Source organism: Mobula birostris, chromosome 9, assembly GCF_030028105.1.
Source record: "Mobula birostris isolate sMobBir1 chromosome 9, sMobBir1.hap1, whole genome shotgun sequence".
In the NCBI taxonomy this organism is placed as follows: domain Eukaryota; kingdom Metazoa; phylum Chordata; class Chondrichthyes; order Myliobatiformes; family Myliobatidae; genus Mobula; species Mobula birostris.
This window is the reverse complement of record NC_092378.1, coordinates 93812377-93830845: the sequence shown is the minus strand read 5'-3', so window position 1 is coordinate 93830845 and position 18469 is coordinate 93812377. Positions and strand designations below refer to the sequence as shown.

General features: G+C 44.6%; 1 protein-coding gene across 1 annotated transcript in view; it reads right to left on the bottom strand.

Moving 5' to 3' along the window:
- The window catches only part of LOC140202423 (visual system homeobox 2), a 434493-nt gene extending 421611 nt beyond the window's left edge, over positions 1-12882 (bottom strand). The window contains exon 1 of the mRNA XM_072267291.1: positions 12642-12882. Coding sequence (XP_072123392.1) covers positions 12642-12882 — 241 coding nt within the window. The remainder of the gene's footprint in view (positions 1-12641) is intronic.
- Between the last annotated feature and the right edge of the window lie 5587 nt (positions 12883-18469).

Sequence of the window (18469 nt, the reverse complement as noted above, 5' to 3'; positions counted from 1 at the left end):
GGTGTGTATGGACTCTGGTAAGCAGTGTATCTGCTGTGCATGGACTATCGTAAGCGGTGGATGTGGTGTGTATGGACTCTGGTAAGTAGTGCATGTGGTGGGTGTGTATGGACTATGGTAAGCCGTGGCTGTGGTGTGTATGGACTTTGGTAAGCAGTGGATGTGATGTATATGAACTCTGGTAAGCAGTGGATGTGTTGTGTGTGTATGCTCTTTTGTAAGCATTGGATATGGTGTGTATGGACTTTGGTAAGCAGTGGATGTGGTGTGTGTGGACTCTAGTAAGCAGTGAATGTGGTGGCTGTGTATGGACTTTGGTAAGCAATGGATGTGGTGTGTATGGACTTTGGTAAGCAATGGATGTGGTGTATATGGACTCTGGTAAGCAGTGGATGTGGTGTGTAAAGACTCTGGTAAGCAGTGGACGTGGTGTGTATGGGCTTTGGTAAGCAGTGGATGTGGTGTGTATGGGCTCCGGTTAGCAGCGGATATGATTTGTATGGTCTCTAGTAAGCCGTGAATGTGGTGGGTGTGGACTCTGTTAAGCAGTGGATGTGGTGTGTATGCATGGACTCTGTTAAGCAGTGGGTGCTGTGTATGGAAATTGGTAAGCAGTGCATGTGGTTTGTATGGACTCTGGTAAGCAGTGGATGTAGTGTGTATGGACTCAGGGTAGCGGCGGATGAGGTGTGTATGGACTTTGTTAAGCAGTGGTTGTGGTGAGTGTGGACTCTGGTAAGCAGTGGATATGGTGTGTATTTATGGACTGTAAAAGCAGTAGATGTGGTGTGTATGCACTCTGGTAAGCAGTGGATGTGTGTATGGACTTTGGTAAGCAGTAGTTGCGATGTGTATGGACTCTGGTAAGCAGTGGATGCGGTGTGTATGGACTCTGGTAAGCAGTGGATGTGGTGTATGTGTATAGACTTTTGACCGCAGTGGATATGGTGTGTATGGACTCTGGTAAGCAGTGTATGTCCTGTGTGTGTGGATTCTGGTAAGCAGTGGATATGGTGCATGTGTATGGACTATGGTAAGCAGTGGAGGTGCTGTGTATGGACTCTGGTAAGCAGTGGCTGTGGTGTGTATGGACTCTGGTAAGCAGTGGATGTGGTCAGTGTATGGAATCTGGTAAGCAGTGGATGTGGTGGGTGTGTATGGACTATGGTAAGCATGGAGGTATTGTGTATGGACTCTGATAAGCAGTGGCTGTGGTGTGTATGGAATCTGGTAAGCAGTGGATGTGGTGTGTATGGACTCTGGTAAGCAGTGGATGTGGTGTGTGTGGACTTTGGTAACCAATGGATGTGTTGGGTGTATATGGACTCTGGTAAGCAGTTAATGTGGTGTATATGGGCTTTGGTAAGCAGTGGATGTGGTATGTGTGTGTATGGACTTTGGAAAGCAGTGGATGTGGTTTGTATGTACTCTGGTGAGCAGTGAATGTGGTGGGTGTGTGTGGACTCTGGTAAGCAGTGGATGTGGTGTGTATGATGGACTCTGGTAAGCAGTGGATGTGGTGTGTATGGACTCTGGTAAGCAGTGGCCGTGGTGTGTATGGACTCTGGTAAGCAGTGGATGTGGTCAGTGTATGGACTCTGGTAAGCAGTGGATGTGGTATCTGTGTGTATGGACTTTGGAAAGCAGTGGATGTGGTTTGTATGTACTCTGGTGAGCAGTGAATGTGGTGAGTCTGGACTCTGGTAAGCAGTGAATGTGGTGGGTGTGTGTGGACTCTGGTAAGCAGTGAATGTGGTGGGTGTGTGTGGACTCTGGTAAGCAGTGGATGTGGTGTGTATGTATGGACTCTGGTAAGCAGTGGATGTGGTGTGTATGGACTCTTGTAAGCAGTGGATGTGATGTGTATGGACTCTGGTAAGCAGTGGATGTGGTGGATGTGTATGGACTATGGTAAGCAGTGGCTGTGGTGTGTATGGACTCTGGTAAGCAGTGGATGTGGTGGATGTGTATGGACTATGGTAAGCCGTGGCTGTGGTGTGTATTGACTTTGGTAAGCAGTGGATGTGGTGTATATGGACTCTGGTAAGCAGTGGATGTGGTCTGTAAGGATTCTTTTCAGCAGTGGATGTGGTGGGTGTATATGGACTCTGGTTAGCAGTGGATATGGTAGCTGTGTATGAACTTTGGTAAGCCGTGGATGTGGCGTGTATTGACTTTGGTAAACAGTCGATGTGGTACGTGTATATAGACTTTGGTAACCAGTGGATGTGGTGTGTATGGACTTTGGTAAGCAGTGGATGTGATGTATATAGACTCTGGTAAGCAGTGGATGTGTTGTGTGTGTATGCTCTTTTGTAAGCAGTGGATATGGTGTGTATGGACTCTGGTGAGCAGTGTATGTGGTGTGTGTACGGACTCTGGTAAGCAGTGGATTTGGTGTGCGTGGACTTTGGTAACCAGTGGATGTGGTGTGTGTGTTTATGGACTTTGGAAAGCAGTGGATGTGATTTGTATGGACTCTGTTAAGCAGTGGATGTGGTGGGGGTGCATGGACTATGTTAAGCAGTGGCTGTGGTGTGTATGGACTTTGGCAAGCAGTGGATGTGGTGTGTATGTATGGACTCTGGTAAGCAGTGGATGTGGTGTGTATGGTCTCTTGTAAGCAGTGGATGTGATGTATTTGGACTGTGGGGTAAGCAGTGGATGTGGTGGATGTGTATGGACTATGGTAAGCAGTGGATGTGGTGTGTATGGACTCTGGTAAGCAATGGATGTGGTAGATGTGTATGGACTATGGTAAGCCGTGGCTGTGGTGTGTATGGACTATGGTAAGCAGTGGATGTGGTGTATATGGACTCTGGTAAGCAGTGGATGTGGTAGCTGTGTATGAAGTTTGGTAAGCCGTGGATGTGGCGTTTATTGACTTTGGTAAACAGTCGATGTGGTGCGTGTATATGGACATTGGTAACCAGTGGATGTGGTGTGTATGGACTTTGGTAAGCAGTGGATGTGATGTATATAGACTCTGGTAAGCAGTGGATGTGTTGTGTGTGTATGCTCTTTTGTAAGCAGTGGATATGGTGTGTATGGACTCTGGTGAGCAGTGCATGTGGTGTGTGTATGGACTCTGGTAATCAGTGGATGTGGTGTGCGTGGCCTTTGGTAACCAGTGGATGTGGTGTGTGTGTGTGTATGGACTTTGGAAAGCAGTGGATGTGGTGTGTATGGACTCTGGTAAGCAGTGGATGTGGTGTGTATGGACTCTGATAAGCAGTGGATGTGGTGTGCGTGGCCTTTGGTAACCAGTGGATGTGGTGTGTGTGTGTATGGAATTTGGAAAGCAGTGGATGTGGTGTGTATGGACTCTGGTAAGCAGTGGATGTGGTGTGTATGGACTCTGGTAAGCAGTGGATGTTGTGTGTAAAGACTCTGGTAAGCAGTGGATGTGGTGTGTATGGGCTTTGGTAAGCAGTGGATGTGGTGGGTGTGTATGAACTCTGGTAAGCAGTGGATGTGGTGTGTGTGGCCTTTGGTAACCAGTGGATGTGGTGTGTGTGTGTGTGTATGGACTTTGGAAAACAGTGGATGTGGTGTGTATGGACTCTGGTAAGCAGTGGATGTGGTGTGTATGGACTCTGGTAAGCAGTGGATATGGTGGGTGTGTATGGACTATGGTAAGCAGTGGATGTGGTGTGTATGGACTTTGGTTAGCAGTGAATGTGGTGTGTGTGTGTATGGACTTTGAAAAGCAGTGGATGTGGTGTGTATGGTCTATGTTAAGCAGTGGCTGTGGTGTATATGGACTCTGGTAAGCAGCGGATGTGTGTGTATGGACTCTGGTAAGCAGTGCATGTGGTGTGTATGTATGGACTTTGGTAAGCAGTGGATGTGATGTGTCTGGACTTTGGTAGGCAGTGGATATGGTGGGTGTGTATGGTGTGTGTGTAAGGCTTTTGATAAGGTTCGCCATGGGAGCTCATATGAAAACAAACAGAATGTGATACAGGGAAACTTAGCTACATGGATTCAGCATTGGCTTGCCCATATAAGGTCGAATGTGTAGTAGACGGAGATTATTCTGCCTGGAGATCAGTGACCAAGGGAACCTCTGGTCTAGAAGGTTGTCGTAGGATACAATGAAACATTGAGAGGATACAGAACTGGGTTTAAAATTTGCAGATAGAGTTCATGATGGAGACATGTGACATGACATATGTTAATACATTAAGGTTAATGGTAGGATTCTAACAGTGTGGAGTAACAGAGAGATCTTGGGATCCATGTCCATAGATTCCTCAAGGTTGTCCCACAAGGTGATAGGGTGCTTAAAAGGCATATAGTGTGTTGGCCTTCATTAGTTGGGGGATTTATTTCAAGCACCAGAAAGTAAAGTTGCAGCTCTATTAAACTGTGGTTCAGTTTGGTTGCCTCCTTATAGCTAGGATGTGGATGCAGAGGAGATTTACCAGGAGGCTGTATGGATTAAAGAGCATGTCTTATGAGGGTAGGTTGAATGACCTAGGGCTTTTCCCTTGGAGAAAAGTTGAATGAAAGGTAGCTTGATGGAGGTGCACAAGATGATAAGAGGCAAAGATAAACTGGGCATCCAGGGATGTTTTCCCAGGGTAGAAATGGCTAATACAAGGGGGCATAATTTAAGGTGATTGGAAGAAAGTATAACGGGGATGTCAGAAGTTGATTTTTACATAGAGAGTGGTGGGTGCATAGAAATCGCTGTCGGGCATGGTAGTAGAGGCAGATATACTAGGGACTTAAAGATATTCTTAGACTGGCACTTAGATGAAGGAAGGGTTTGATTAATCTTAGAGTAGGTTGAAGGTTTGGTACAATATCATGGGCTGAAGGGACTGTAATGTTTTGTAATGTTCTATATTCTATATTCTTAAATACAAAAGATAAAACATTCAAACACAATGATCAAAATTCAAAATATAATTCATATAACAGTCATCAAGTCATATATTTTATGACTAACAATAGCATAAAATGTTAAAAAAAGGAAATATAAACTGTGATAAAATATCAGACTCAGGTATTGTATGAATTAGTTACAATATAGTGATCAAAATAATATGGAGCGGATGAAGTGGAGAAATAAGTGAATAAAAAAGGAAATAAAATAAAATATAGGCTGCAAGAAATAAACAGAGAGAACAGTAAATGAAATTAAAGTGAAAAGATAGAAGAGATATATACAGAAAAAAATATATTACAGGCCCGTGAAGAATGAAATATCCAATAAAATGTGCATTAGACCAAATGGACAAGAGATGTAAACATGAGACAGGCAACGCATGAAAATTCAAACAGATATAAACTCACTTTCAGAAATAAATGTAAAGTAAAAATGTGCGGATAACAGAAATCTAACAGAAAAAGCAGAAATGCTTGAAACACTCAGCAGGTCAGGCAGCATCTATAGAGAAAGAAAGGGTTAACTTTTTGGGTCAGATCCAAATGTTAACTCTGCTTCTTTCTCCACAGATGCTGCTTAACATACTGTACTGAAACTTGCAGAAAATTCTGACTTTATCACAAGAAATAAAAAGACTTACACTCTCCCACAGAAATTAAACTGATCGAAGGTGAAAAGCACTGGAAACAAAATATAAACCATACTTTAAAGAAAACTGTTATTAAAATGTAAAGTACAGAGATAGGCTACACAACAGATAAGGTGCAAAAAGTGAAAAATAAGCATTAAAGAAAATAAAACAGGCAGAGAAGAGTCTACACTGCTTAAACCATACACTGCAGGTTTTTCTTTGTCTGGTAATGCACAACACACAACAGCAAATGGAAAGCCCATTTATTACCAGCCCAATTTTATTTTCCATTGAAGCCAAAGGAAAAGAAAGCATCAGGCAGGGGTATAAAGTTCTAATAAAATGCTGTTGACCTGAAACATTATGGAAATGGATTTGAAATAGTACAAAATGCTATCAGTAGTCATTAGGGGAAAGAGCTCACAGTAAACAATTCGCTGTTTCTCATTGCACACCGATCATAATACTGGATAACAGAAGTCCTTAAAGCTCTAGGACAGGGGTCCACAGACTCCTTGGATAATGGTAATGGTCCATGGCATAAAAAAGGTTGGGAACCCCTGCTTGAGAAGAACTGGTGGCTGCAGACAATAAACTAATTTCTCCATTCTCCACTCTTTTCTCTCTTACTCCCTTCACTGTTTATTCCCCTAAGTGTTCACACACAGCTTCATTCGCACACTTCGGATTCACTCCGTTCTCTATTCGATACACAATCTGTATCCTCTTTCTGCCTAGTTCCCTCTCTACTCACACCCTGTTCTGCCCACTCCTGGTTTTCCTCATTCTAATCTCCAAACCATTCTGACCACTAAATCCACTCTCCACTCACTAACCTCTTCATCCTGCTTTTGTCACTCCATTTCCATGCCCTCTCCATTCATCCCCTTCATCGTTCAGTACCCTCTTTCTTTTTTCTTCTCTCTGTTTTCCCGTGTCTGTTCACTGTGCTCTCTCCTTATGGCCGCTTCCTTACCTTCTGCCTGTTCTACTCTATTTTCACCTAATTTTGCATTCACCTGACCCCTACCACTCCAACCTTCGTCAATTTCACCCCACTTATTGACTCTCTTTCTCCACACTGTATTCTCTGTTGATTCATTCCCTGTGGTCCCACTCCATTCCCTTTCTGTGTGATCTGCTATTTGTTCATTTGATTCACCTGTTTTCTGTTCCCTCTTTCCTGTCCCCTGCCGTTCTCTACACTGGTAGAATGTAGGACCGTACAACCCTTCAGCTCAATGTCTGTGCCAAACAATATCAAATTCAGCTAAATCTCTTCTGCCGATACACGATCCCTAAACCTCCACTCCCTAGTTCTACACTGAACATAGAACAGACCATTCAGCCCATGATATTGTGCCTATCTTGATGACAATTTATACTAAATATTCTCCACCCGTGTATTATCCATATCCCTCCAATCCCTTCATCTTCATGTGTCCTTCTCAAAGCCTCTTAAACTCCACCTAAAATGACTTCTTCCACTACTACCCCTGGAAACCCATTTCAGACACCTACCCCTCTTTGCCATAAGACCTAGAGGCAGATTAGGCCATTCAGCCCATTGAGTCTGCAATGACATTTCATCATGGCTGAGCAACACACATCAAAGTTGCTGGTGAACGCAGCAGGTCAGGCAGCATCTCTAGGAAGAGGTACAGTCGACGTTTCAGGCCGAGACCTTGGTCCTGACGAAGGGTCTCGGCCTGAAATGTCCACTGTACCTCTTCCTAGAGATGCTGCCTGACCTGCTGCGTTCACTAGCAACTTTGATGTGTGTTGCTTGAATTTCCAGCACCTGCAGAATTCCTCGTGTTTTTGTCATCATGGCTGATCTCACTCAACCCCACACACCTGTTTCTCGTCATATCTTTTGATACCTCAACCGATCAGGAAATGATCAACTTCCGCCTTCAATATACACATGGACTTGGCCTCCACCACAGTCTGTGCCAGAGCATTCCACAGATTTACTATCCTCTAGCTAAAAAACATTCCTCCCTACCTCTGATCCAGAGGGTCACCCCTCAATTTTGAAGCTGTGCCCTCTAGTTCTGGATACCCCCACCATAGGAAACATCTTCTCCACATCCACCCAAAGCTGCCAAACACTCCTCATTGTTAACCCCTTCATTCTTGCAATCATCCTCATGAACCTCCTCTGGACTCTCTCCAATGACAACACATCCTTTCTGAGATATGGGGCCCGAAACTGCTGACACTTTTTTGCCCATTCTTCCAATTTGTCTAAGTCCTGCTGCAATTGCATTGCTTTCTCAGCACTAGCTACCCTTCCATCTGTCTTCATATCATCTGCAAACTTTGCCACAAAGTCATCAATTCCATTATCTAAATCATTGACAAATTGAACACCACTAGTCACTAGCAGCCAACCAGAAAAGGTCCCTTTTATTCCCACTTGCTGCCTCCTGCTCATCAGCCAGTCTGCTATCCATGCCAGTGTCTTTCCTGTAACACGATAGGATTTTATCTTTTTAAGCAGCCTCATGTGTGGTACCTTATCAAATGCCTTCTGAAAATCTAAGTAAATGACATCCACTGCTTCTCCTTTTTCCACCCTGCTTGTAGCTTCCTCAAAGAATTCTAACAGATTTTTCAGGCAAGATTTCCCTTTACAGAAACCATGCTGACTTTGACTTATTTTATCATTAGTCTCCAAGTACACCAAAACCTCATCCTTAATAATAGACTCCAACACTTTCCCAACCTCTGTGGTTAGGACAGTTGGCCTATAATTTCCTTTCTTTTGCCTTCTTAAACAGTAGAGTGACATTTGCAATCTTCCAGTCCTCCAGGACCTTGCCAGAATCAAGTAATTCTTGAAAGATCATGACCAACGCATCAGTTATCTCTTCAGTAACCATTCTCAGGATCCTGGTATGTAGTCAATCTGGTCCAGGTGACTTATCCACCTTAAGACCTTAGAATTTGCCTAGCACATTTTCCTTTGTAATAGCAATGGCACTCACTCCTGCTCCCTGACACTCATGGACCACTGGCACACTACTAGTGTCTTCCACAGTGAAGACAGACGCGAAGTACTCATTAAGTTCATCTGCCATGTCTTTGTTCTCCATGACTATCTCACCAGCATCATTTTCCAGTGGTCCAATATCAACTCTCACCTCCTTTTTACTTTATATATAACTGAAAAAAAACTTCTGGTACCCCGCTTTATATTATTGGCTAGTCTGAATGAATACGCCACAGTTGTCACTGACCTCACCAATATCGAGACCTGTGTGGATGAGTGTGTGCCTTCGAGAACATACTGGACATACCCAAACCAAAAGCCGTGGATGAGTGAGGAGACTTGCAGTCTGCTGAGGGCTTGATCTGTGGCATTCGGGACTGGTGATCCAGAACTATACAGGAAGACCAGGTATGACCTAAGGAAGTCTATTTTAAGGGCAAGAAAACAATTCCAATTGAGGTTAGAGGCAGAATCAATGTATGTCGGCTCTGGTAGGATTTGCAGGCCATTACTTCCTACAAAGCAAAACCAAACATTGTGAATGGGAACAATGCTTCACTCCCAAATGAGCTCAAAGTCTTTCATTCACACTTTGAAAGGGAGAAAAAAACTACACCTATGAGGGTCCCAGCAGCATCTAATGACCCTGTGATCTCTGTCGTGGAGGCCAACATCAGAACATCTTAAAAGAAGGTGAAGCCTCACAAGGCATCAGGCCCCAGTGGTGTATGTACCTAGTAGGGCACTGAAAAGCTGTGACAACCAACTAGCAGGAGTGTTCAAGGACATCTTCAGTCTCTCACTACTGCCGTTGGAAGTTCCCACCTGCTTTAAAAAAGTGACAATCACACCAGTGGCCAGGAAGAGCAGGGTGAGCTGCCTCAATGACCATTACCCAGTGGCTCTCACATCCTCTGTTTCAAAGTGCTTGGAGATATTGGTCATGGCTAGAATCAACTCCTGCCGAAGTAAGGGCATGGATCAGCTACCATTTACCTGTCACCACAGTAGGTCCTAACCAGGTGAAATCTCACTGGCTCTCCATTCAGCTTTGGATCACCTGGACAAAGGTAATACTTACATCAGGCTGCTCTTTATTGATTACAGCTCAGTGTTCAACACAATCACACCCTTAGTTCTAACCAACAAGTTCCAAAAGCTGGCAATCTGTACCTCTCTCTGCAAACAGTTCCTTGACTTCCTCAATGGGAGACCACAGTCTGTGCAGATCAGAAATGATATCTGCTCTTCAATGACAATCAACACTGGCCCACCTCATGACTGTGTGGCTAGGCACAGCTCAAACACCATCTATAATTATGCCAATGACACAACTATTGCTGGCAGAATTTTCAATGGTGATGAGAAGGTGTACTGGAGTGGGATAGATCACAGAAACAACCTTGCACTCAACGTCAGTAAGACCAAGGAATTGATAGTGGACTTCAGGAAGGAGAAATCAAGGAAACAGACATTGCTGGATCAATAGAGGAAAGAGTCAGTAGTTTCAAGTTCTTGTGTGTCAACATTTCTGAGGATCTATCCTGTGCCCAACATATCAATGCAATTACAAAGGAGGTGTAACAGCGGCTATATTTCATTAGGAGCTTGTGGAGAATTGGTATATCACCAAAGACACTTGCAAATTTCAACAGGTGTACTGTGGAGAGTTATTCTAACTGGCTGCATCACCCTCTGGTAAGGAAGGCACACTACACAGGATCAGAAAAGGCTGCAGAAAGTTGCAAACTCTGCCAGCTCCACTATGGGCACTAGCCTCCCCAGCATCGAGGACTCCTTCAAAAGGCAATGCCTCAAAAAGGCTGCATCCATCATTAAGGACCCCCATCAATCGGGACATGCTCTCTTCTCATTGATACCATCAATGAGAAGGAACAGAGGCCTAAAGACACACACTTAACGATTCAGGAACAGGTTCTACCCCTCTGCCTCCAGCTACCTGAATACCTCAGTATTTTTCCCTCTCTTTTTGCAATACGTATTTAATTGGATTTTTATACATACATATTGTAATTTTACAGATTTTATTGGGTATTGCAATGTACTTCTGCCACAAAACAACAAATTTTATGACATATGCCAGTAACATGAAACCTGATTCTGATTTTTAACCTTCCACCTCCCCTCAACCAAGAAATATTTCTAGCCTGTGGAAAAGATTCTGATTCTCTATCCTCCCATAGCTTTTCATGGATCTCTAACAGGTCTGCCCTCAGACTCCAGCAGTCTAGGGAGAACAACTCAAGTTTGTCCAATGTTTCCTTAGATCACATACCCTCTAATCCAGGCAGCATCTAGTGGCCTCTTGAAAGCCACTAATCAATCTGCTACCACCACTACCCTTGGCAGCCAGGTCCTGGCACCTACCACTCTCTGGGTAAAAACGTGTCTGGTTACCCACAGTACGTTCACTCTACTCTCTACTCAGTTCACTCACTCAGACCTCACTCTACTCTCTGCTCAGTTCACTCACTCGGACTTCACTCTACTTTCTGCTCAATAGCTCATCATTCATCCACGTCAGTTGAACCTTGTTCCTTCTCTCTCTATGCTTCGTTTTTTACCATCTCATTTATTGCAGCCCTTTGTCCTTCAGATCCACACTGCACAGCCTGGGCCACTATTTTCTCAAACCTCCTGAGCTTTGTTGCTACATCCCACAATTTCCTCTTTGTCTCTGGCCGTGTCTCGTGTTCTCTGATTCCTTAACATCCGTGCCCTACATTTTCCTCTCGTTCACACACATTTCCACTCCAGTGCTTCATCTCCTCACGAGTCCACACTTATATCCCATCCTCCTCACTCACCCACAACCTCTTTACCCACCCTGATCACTTAAAGTTCATTTGCACACACCTACACATCCTCTCTCACACGTACACACTTACACATATGCACGCTTTCTCATATTCATTCACACAGACTCACAAACATTCAAACACACAGACACACACGCACACACATGCATGTATAAACGTACATCCATATAGTTACACAAATACACCCAACCCAACACACACACACACACACACACACACACACACACACACACACACAATACAAACACACACATAATAAAACGCACACACTCACTAACACACACAAGCACACACACAAACACACACCACATATACACACATACAAACACAAACGTACACACACAAACACAAATACAAACATAAACACACACACACACATACAAATACACATACACAGTCACACACACACACACATACACATTCCCACCCTTCCATCACGCACCTCAGTTACGCACATATTTCATCCAAATCTCTCCACCTTTGCACATTTGCACAGATGGGTCTCTCATTCGCAGGATAAGAGCAGCACGTTCCCCTCCCTCCCTCCATTCTCTCGCTCTCATTCACACACATTCCTATCCTCTCACACATTCTCTCTCAAACCCACATTCGCAAACACGGATTCCTGGTATCTACAGTACATCCCCTCTCAACAGCACACAATCAAAATATTTCCTGATGCTCTTTCAGTCTCCCTATAACATTCATATAGCCTCCCTCTCTAACATACATACTCCCTCTTTCACCACTCTAATACTCACTCTCTATCATTTTATAAAGCTCAGTTTCGAACACACACTCCTAAATTCTCTAAAACCCATAGTCTCCCTCTTCCCCCGCTCCCAACATACACACCCTTTAATGTTCACCCTCTATCTAACACTCAGGAGCTCCAAGTCTATAACACTCAAAAACACTGTATTAAACTCTCCCCAAAACTCTCCCCACAATCTCTAAGGCGCTCAGTCACCCTCTAACGCTCCTTCTTCCTCGAACACTCACTCTCTATAAAGCGAACATGCTAATAAATGCATATTCCAATAGTCACTAACAGTCTCTGATCCTATTTCTCTCTCCCTTTCGTACCTCCCTCCCCCTCCCTTTCACTCCCCTCCCTCCTTTTCCCTCTCTCTCCGTCTCTCTACCTTTCTCTCTCTCCGTCTCTCCCCCCGCTCTCTCTACCCCCCCCCCTCTCTCTATCTATCTATCTATCTATCTCTATCTCTATCTCTCTCCCCCACCCTCTCTCTCTCCATCTCTCACTCGCACTCTTACCGGGGTAGTCGGTCATTCCGGTCAATCCCGCCGCCTGCGTGGCGAGCAGAAGCGCCTGTTTGCAGGGCTCGGACGGTACACAGCCTTGGAGCAGCCCATAGCTGAAGATGGGAGCGGGGGGCAAGAGAACGTTCGACAAAGAAGAGGCAACTCGGGTCGGGAAAACGGGACAGATGTGCCCCGCGTGCTGGGAGAAGATCCCGACTGGAATCTGGGGCAGCGAGTGTCCGGGACAGAACATGCTGAAGCTGCGACTGCGCTCCACCTGCCCAAGGTGCGTATGTGTTGGAGACAGGGGGTGGCGGGGCTGAAATTCACCTGAAACTAACTTCAGGGAGTGAACTCCCTCTGGTACACGTCATGCCCAGAGTCCGCGGCTCCCACACACTTCAAAGCAGTCTTCAATCAGCTGAGAGTCTTGGGTTTCTTTGTCAATAGCGCCAGCTCCATCTCCAGTCTTTGCAAAGACCCCGGCGAGCGCTCCTGTCGCCCGAATCCACTCACAGCCATCGCCACGGTGTCACTCCAAACCTCCCGGTACCCCACCTTGTCCAACCCCTACCGAGGTCAAATCTCCCGCCCTGCTGGATTTCATAACAAGTCCCACAGCCCCACGCCTGTTTCCCATCACCTCACCCACTTGCTCTTTATTAACTTGGTCACTACCAAGATGTTTCATGGTAGATTTTTTTTATCAACCCCGGTTGCGCTCTGCCCAGCTTTGTCTATGGGTCAGTGATCTGACATTGCTGGACATCGCGTTCAGATATGGACCAGCTCCCACGAGGCTCCACCGGCCCAGCCCCGTGTCGGGACCGCTCTCCACCATCCTTTTGAGCGAGAATCTGCAGCCGTGATGAAGGGTCTCGGTCCGAAACGTCGGCCATTTACTCTTTTCCATAGATGCTGCCTGGCCTGCTGAATTCTTCCAGCATATTGTGTGTGTGTGTGTGTGTGTGTGTGTGTGTGTGTGTGTGTGTGTGTGTGTGTGTGTGTATGTGTGTGTGTGTATATGTGTGTGTGTGTTGCTTGAATCCTCAACTCAGTCTGGGTTTAATCCTGACCTCAGCACCTAGGACGGCCACGGCAAACTCCCCACCCCCCAAACACACACACACACACACACACACACACACACACACACGTACACACACACGCACACACATACACACACACACACACACATACGCACACCCGCCATCCTCGCTACTGGAACAATCCCCGTTGAAGAAATGATCCAACTCGCCTAATGCATTCCAGGTTCATCTCGCTGAGGTTTCTGCGCCAGTGCGGGTCTATCAGTTACAGCCACCGGCGCTGGTTTTCAGAAAGAAACGGAGAACTTTGAGGACTCCTCGGCTTTTTTTCTCCACTCCTGCGGAAGGGTTTCGGCCCGAAACGCCGACTGTACTCTTTACCATAGATGCTGCCTGGCCTGCTGAGTTCCTCCAGCATTTTGTACATGTTGATTGGATTTCCGGCATCTTCCGATTTTCTCTTGTTTGTTACTGAAACCTGCCCTATTTCTAACTTCTTTCAAATCATCGGCTCGAAATGTTCTTTTTCCTCTTGTGGAGTTGTGCACCCGGAAACAAGCCCTTCATCCCACCCCGCCCGTGCCGACCAACATACTTATCTAGCGTCCTCCCATTTTCTTGCATTTAACCCATATCAATGCATCTGCGTTAATGTCCTTTACACGTTGTAATTGTACCTCTCGCAATCACATCCTCTGGGAGCTCGTTCCACTTACCCACCATCCTCTGTGTGAAAGCGTTGCCCTTTTAACTTTTATCCTTCTCATCTTAAACCTATGTCCTCTAGTTTTAAACTGTCCTACCCTTGAGAAAAGACTGTGACCTTTCGCGCTCCTAGTTGTTTCGTAAAAGACTCTAAGGTCACCTTTCAACCTCCTGTGGCCCACGGAAAAGTCCCAATCTGCAAGTGTACAACTTCACGAATGTACCTCGGAGACCATTCTGGTATAGTGGAGTGAGGGCGGGGGAGGGGGCGACTGCACTGGATCGAAATAAGTTGCGCAAACTTGTAAAATTAGTCAGCTCCATCATGGGCAAGAGCCGCGTAAATTCAAGACATCTTCAAGAAGCGATGCCTTTTAGCTGTATTCCACTTGAAAAAGTTACTTATAATTTAAGAAATAAATATGATACATTTTTGAATATTTGGCACCCTTATTTACAAAAGATAGGATTGTATATATAGGTGCTCCGATGATAAAGATGTTGGTCCTTTGGGGAAAGAAACAAATACATATATTAAATTTATTTCGAATCCCACGGAGCATGTGGAGACCTTCCAAGATCCAGGCACTCTTTCTTTCTTTCTTTTTCTTTTTCTTTCTTTTCTTTTAAGTAGGGGTATGTATCAGGGGGGAGGGTTAAGGGGAGAGGGGAGGGTAGATATTATTATTCCATGTAATCAAGTTTGAAACTTGAATTAAAATTATTTTTAAAATGTTAAAAAAAAAAGAAGCGATGCCTTAGTAAGGCGGCAACCACCCTCACCCAGGACCTGCCCTCTTTCATTATTACTATCAGGAAGGAGATACACACTGAGTGATTCAGGAACAGCTTCTTCCCCTCCGCCAACCAAATGGACATTGAACCCATGAACACTACCTCACTACTTTTTAAATTTATTTCTGTTTTTACACTACTTATTTTAACTTAACTATTTAATAGACATACCGCAATTCAGTTTTTATCTGTGTTTAGTTATCATATATTTCATTGTCCTGCTGCCGCAAAGTTAACATATTTCACGACATACGCCAGTGATATTAAAGCGATTCTGATTCCATGCAGCCTCTCTTCCTTTCAAGCCCCCTCCTCCCCCCTCCCCGCCCCATTCCCGGTAACACTCTGGCAAATCTTTTCCCGTGCCGTTTCTGGCTTATGATCAACGACCAGAGCCGCACGCACCGACGACTCGTACAGTTGCAACCTGACATCCTATCCTAACTCCTGCACAAATAACCTGGAGTATGAATGCGAGAGTAAACGGCTTCTTCCTCCCTTCCGTCTCTACTTCCAGGAAACGACGTACCTGCACCCCTAGGTCACTCTGTCCCCAGAGCCCCAGCACTCAACATACCAATCTTGCCCTGTCTTAACTTCCCAAATTACCATCTCCCATAAACGCTGCCTGACTTGCTGTGTTCTGTGTTCTCATTTCACATTTCCACGATTTACAGTCATTTCCCCTTTCTACCTGAATTATTTATCATGGTCAAATGTATACTCTGAAGTGGCAATCACTGTTCAGCTGCAGGACTCCCAACGCCGGATCTCAGTCCTAAAGGTGTCCGGTCCCACAGCCAAGGTTTCAGTGGGAGGGGAGCTGGTGGTGCCAGCAACGATTCAGCCCGTCGTTTCTCTCAGGAGTTTGAAGGACAAGATCGCCGGAAGTTATTTCGCAAGGAAACAGATCACGGTGTCTTCTCGATATTCTGTACCGCTACCTATCCCGCAATCGCCATTAAAAAAGAACAGTTATCGTAACACGCTGTTTGTGATCTTGCGTTACAGACTGATTGACGACATATCTAAAATATCCCGTGGTCATTAAAAGCGCTCATTGTAACTAATTTACTCCTGGGCGTTAGGCTCAGACCCTGTCGGTTAGCCTCTAGATAGTTGTTACAGTTTTACCGCTGGGTGATCGTAAAATAATCGAAGGTGCTCCGGATTACAAATTCATTGTTCGAGCATCTCAAGGTGATTTACATTGACCCGGAGTTATACTGAGTTTGGTCATAGAAAAATTCAGCACAGAAACAGGCCCTTCGGCCTATCAGAAACAGGATGCTGGAAATCCAAGCAACACAGACGAAATACTGGAGGAACTCAGCGGGCCAGGCAGCATCTATGGAAAAGAGAATGGTCCGTGCCGAACCATTCAAAATGCCTGCGCCCGGACCATAGTCCTCCATACGGCTGGCATCCATGAACTTATCCAGACTTCTCTTAAACGTTGGAATCGAGCTCGCATGCACCATTTGAGTTGGCAGCTCATTCCACACTCTCACGACCCTCTGAGTGAAGAAGTTTCCCCTCATGTTCCCCTTAAACTTTTCACCTTTCACCCTTAACCCAGCCACAGTGGAAAAAGCGTGCATGCATTTACTCTATCTATACCCCTCATTATTTTGTACATCTCTGTCAAATCTCCACTCATTCTACGTGCTAGGAAATAAAACTTCCAAACTATTCAATCTTTCCCAGTAATGTCCGTGTAGAACAAGGAAACAATGTTACAGCTGCCCTATAATTTAGTTTATCATATCTTACTGACCGGACCTCTGAACTGCCGTGTTTTGTTTTATGAACTGGGTAATAATATAATGGATTACATAGTATCATGCAATAGCAGATTTACATGCATGAATCGGATTTGCAATATAGCAGATTGCAAGGTATTAATTGCAAGTTAGGTTTTGACATAGGTCTGGTGTCGGTCTTCAAAGATTTCGGCTGAAATATATCAGATTACATTCGTAAAGTTGCATTCAGCTTTTAATTTTGTATCCAATCTCGTTTTATTTTAAGATGAATTGTTGCTCCACTTCTTTATAATTCAAATTTTTATTATTATATATTCTTATTTTAGAAAGCAGCACAGTATATCATAGAGCACATACAGTACAGCATATTTACACAGCCGTCCCATGACAGGAAAACAAATAAAACTTAGAGACAGAAAGAAGTTCTAATTTAAGTTTAAATTAACATACAACCAAATGTGATCCCACTTGTCTTGCACTTTTCCCTCACTGTTAATTCTTCCCAACATGTGTTCATATAATGAAATCTTAATCATTTCCTCAGTCCATTCCTTCACGGTGGGACATCTGGGTTTTTTAACTTATGCCATTTCGAATTTGAGTTTCAATCTTAAACTCAGACCTTAAGAGCGTTGCTATTGTTTGATTACTTCACGAACAAGACGGTTCGACTGGTGTAACAGAGCTTTATATATCATTATCAATAATACTAACTCCGCTTCTTTGAGCGATTTCAGTCAGTAGTTTTAGATTCGATTGCATGAACTGCATGCTTCAAGCAATAATTTTAAAAGGTATAATTCTGCGTTTAAATGTATATCGGGGCGCAGATCGCGGTTAAGTTTTGGTTCAGTGGAGTTCGGTGCAGTTAGCTATCCCCAAACCCCGGCAATATTTTTGCGCGTCTTTTTACGCACTTTAGCCCCACCCTCACCACTTGGTCTGGCGAGGGAGGGATGTTATCGGGTTGAGAGTAAAATTAAGTAAAGCTGATCCATTTCCACTGTCAAAAGCCGAGACTTTGACAATTTTAACTATTTGGAGCTTAGTATCGTTAAACAGGAAAGATGCATTTTAACCAGATTATTTTTGGGGATTCGCTCTGTTCTGTAACTTTGGAGAAGTAATTGAATCAGTGTTACTAACAAACAACGCTGGAAGTTCAGTGAGAAGCGTGCTCTCCTAACTTTCGAAACGAAAATGTCCGCAAACCCAACACAAATATTAGACATTGTGAATCAGAATCAGATTCTGATTGGGTGAAGTAGCGTCGAGGGAAGATCATGTGCAGTAAATTATTTCATCTGCCATACCCTATACAGTATTTAGTTTTTAATGAACTTGATTTAAAGGACGGTTTGTAGGTAGCGCAATACGGTAAAGGTCAGGGCGCCCTCCCGGGGCCTTCAGCTCAAAATGCAAGACGAGCTTTCTCTGCCGCAGCCCGCCGGATCTTCTGCCCGCTGGATGTGTGGTTCCAACGGCTATCTAAGCATTGCGCTGACCAATGAAACGCTCCTTCCCT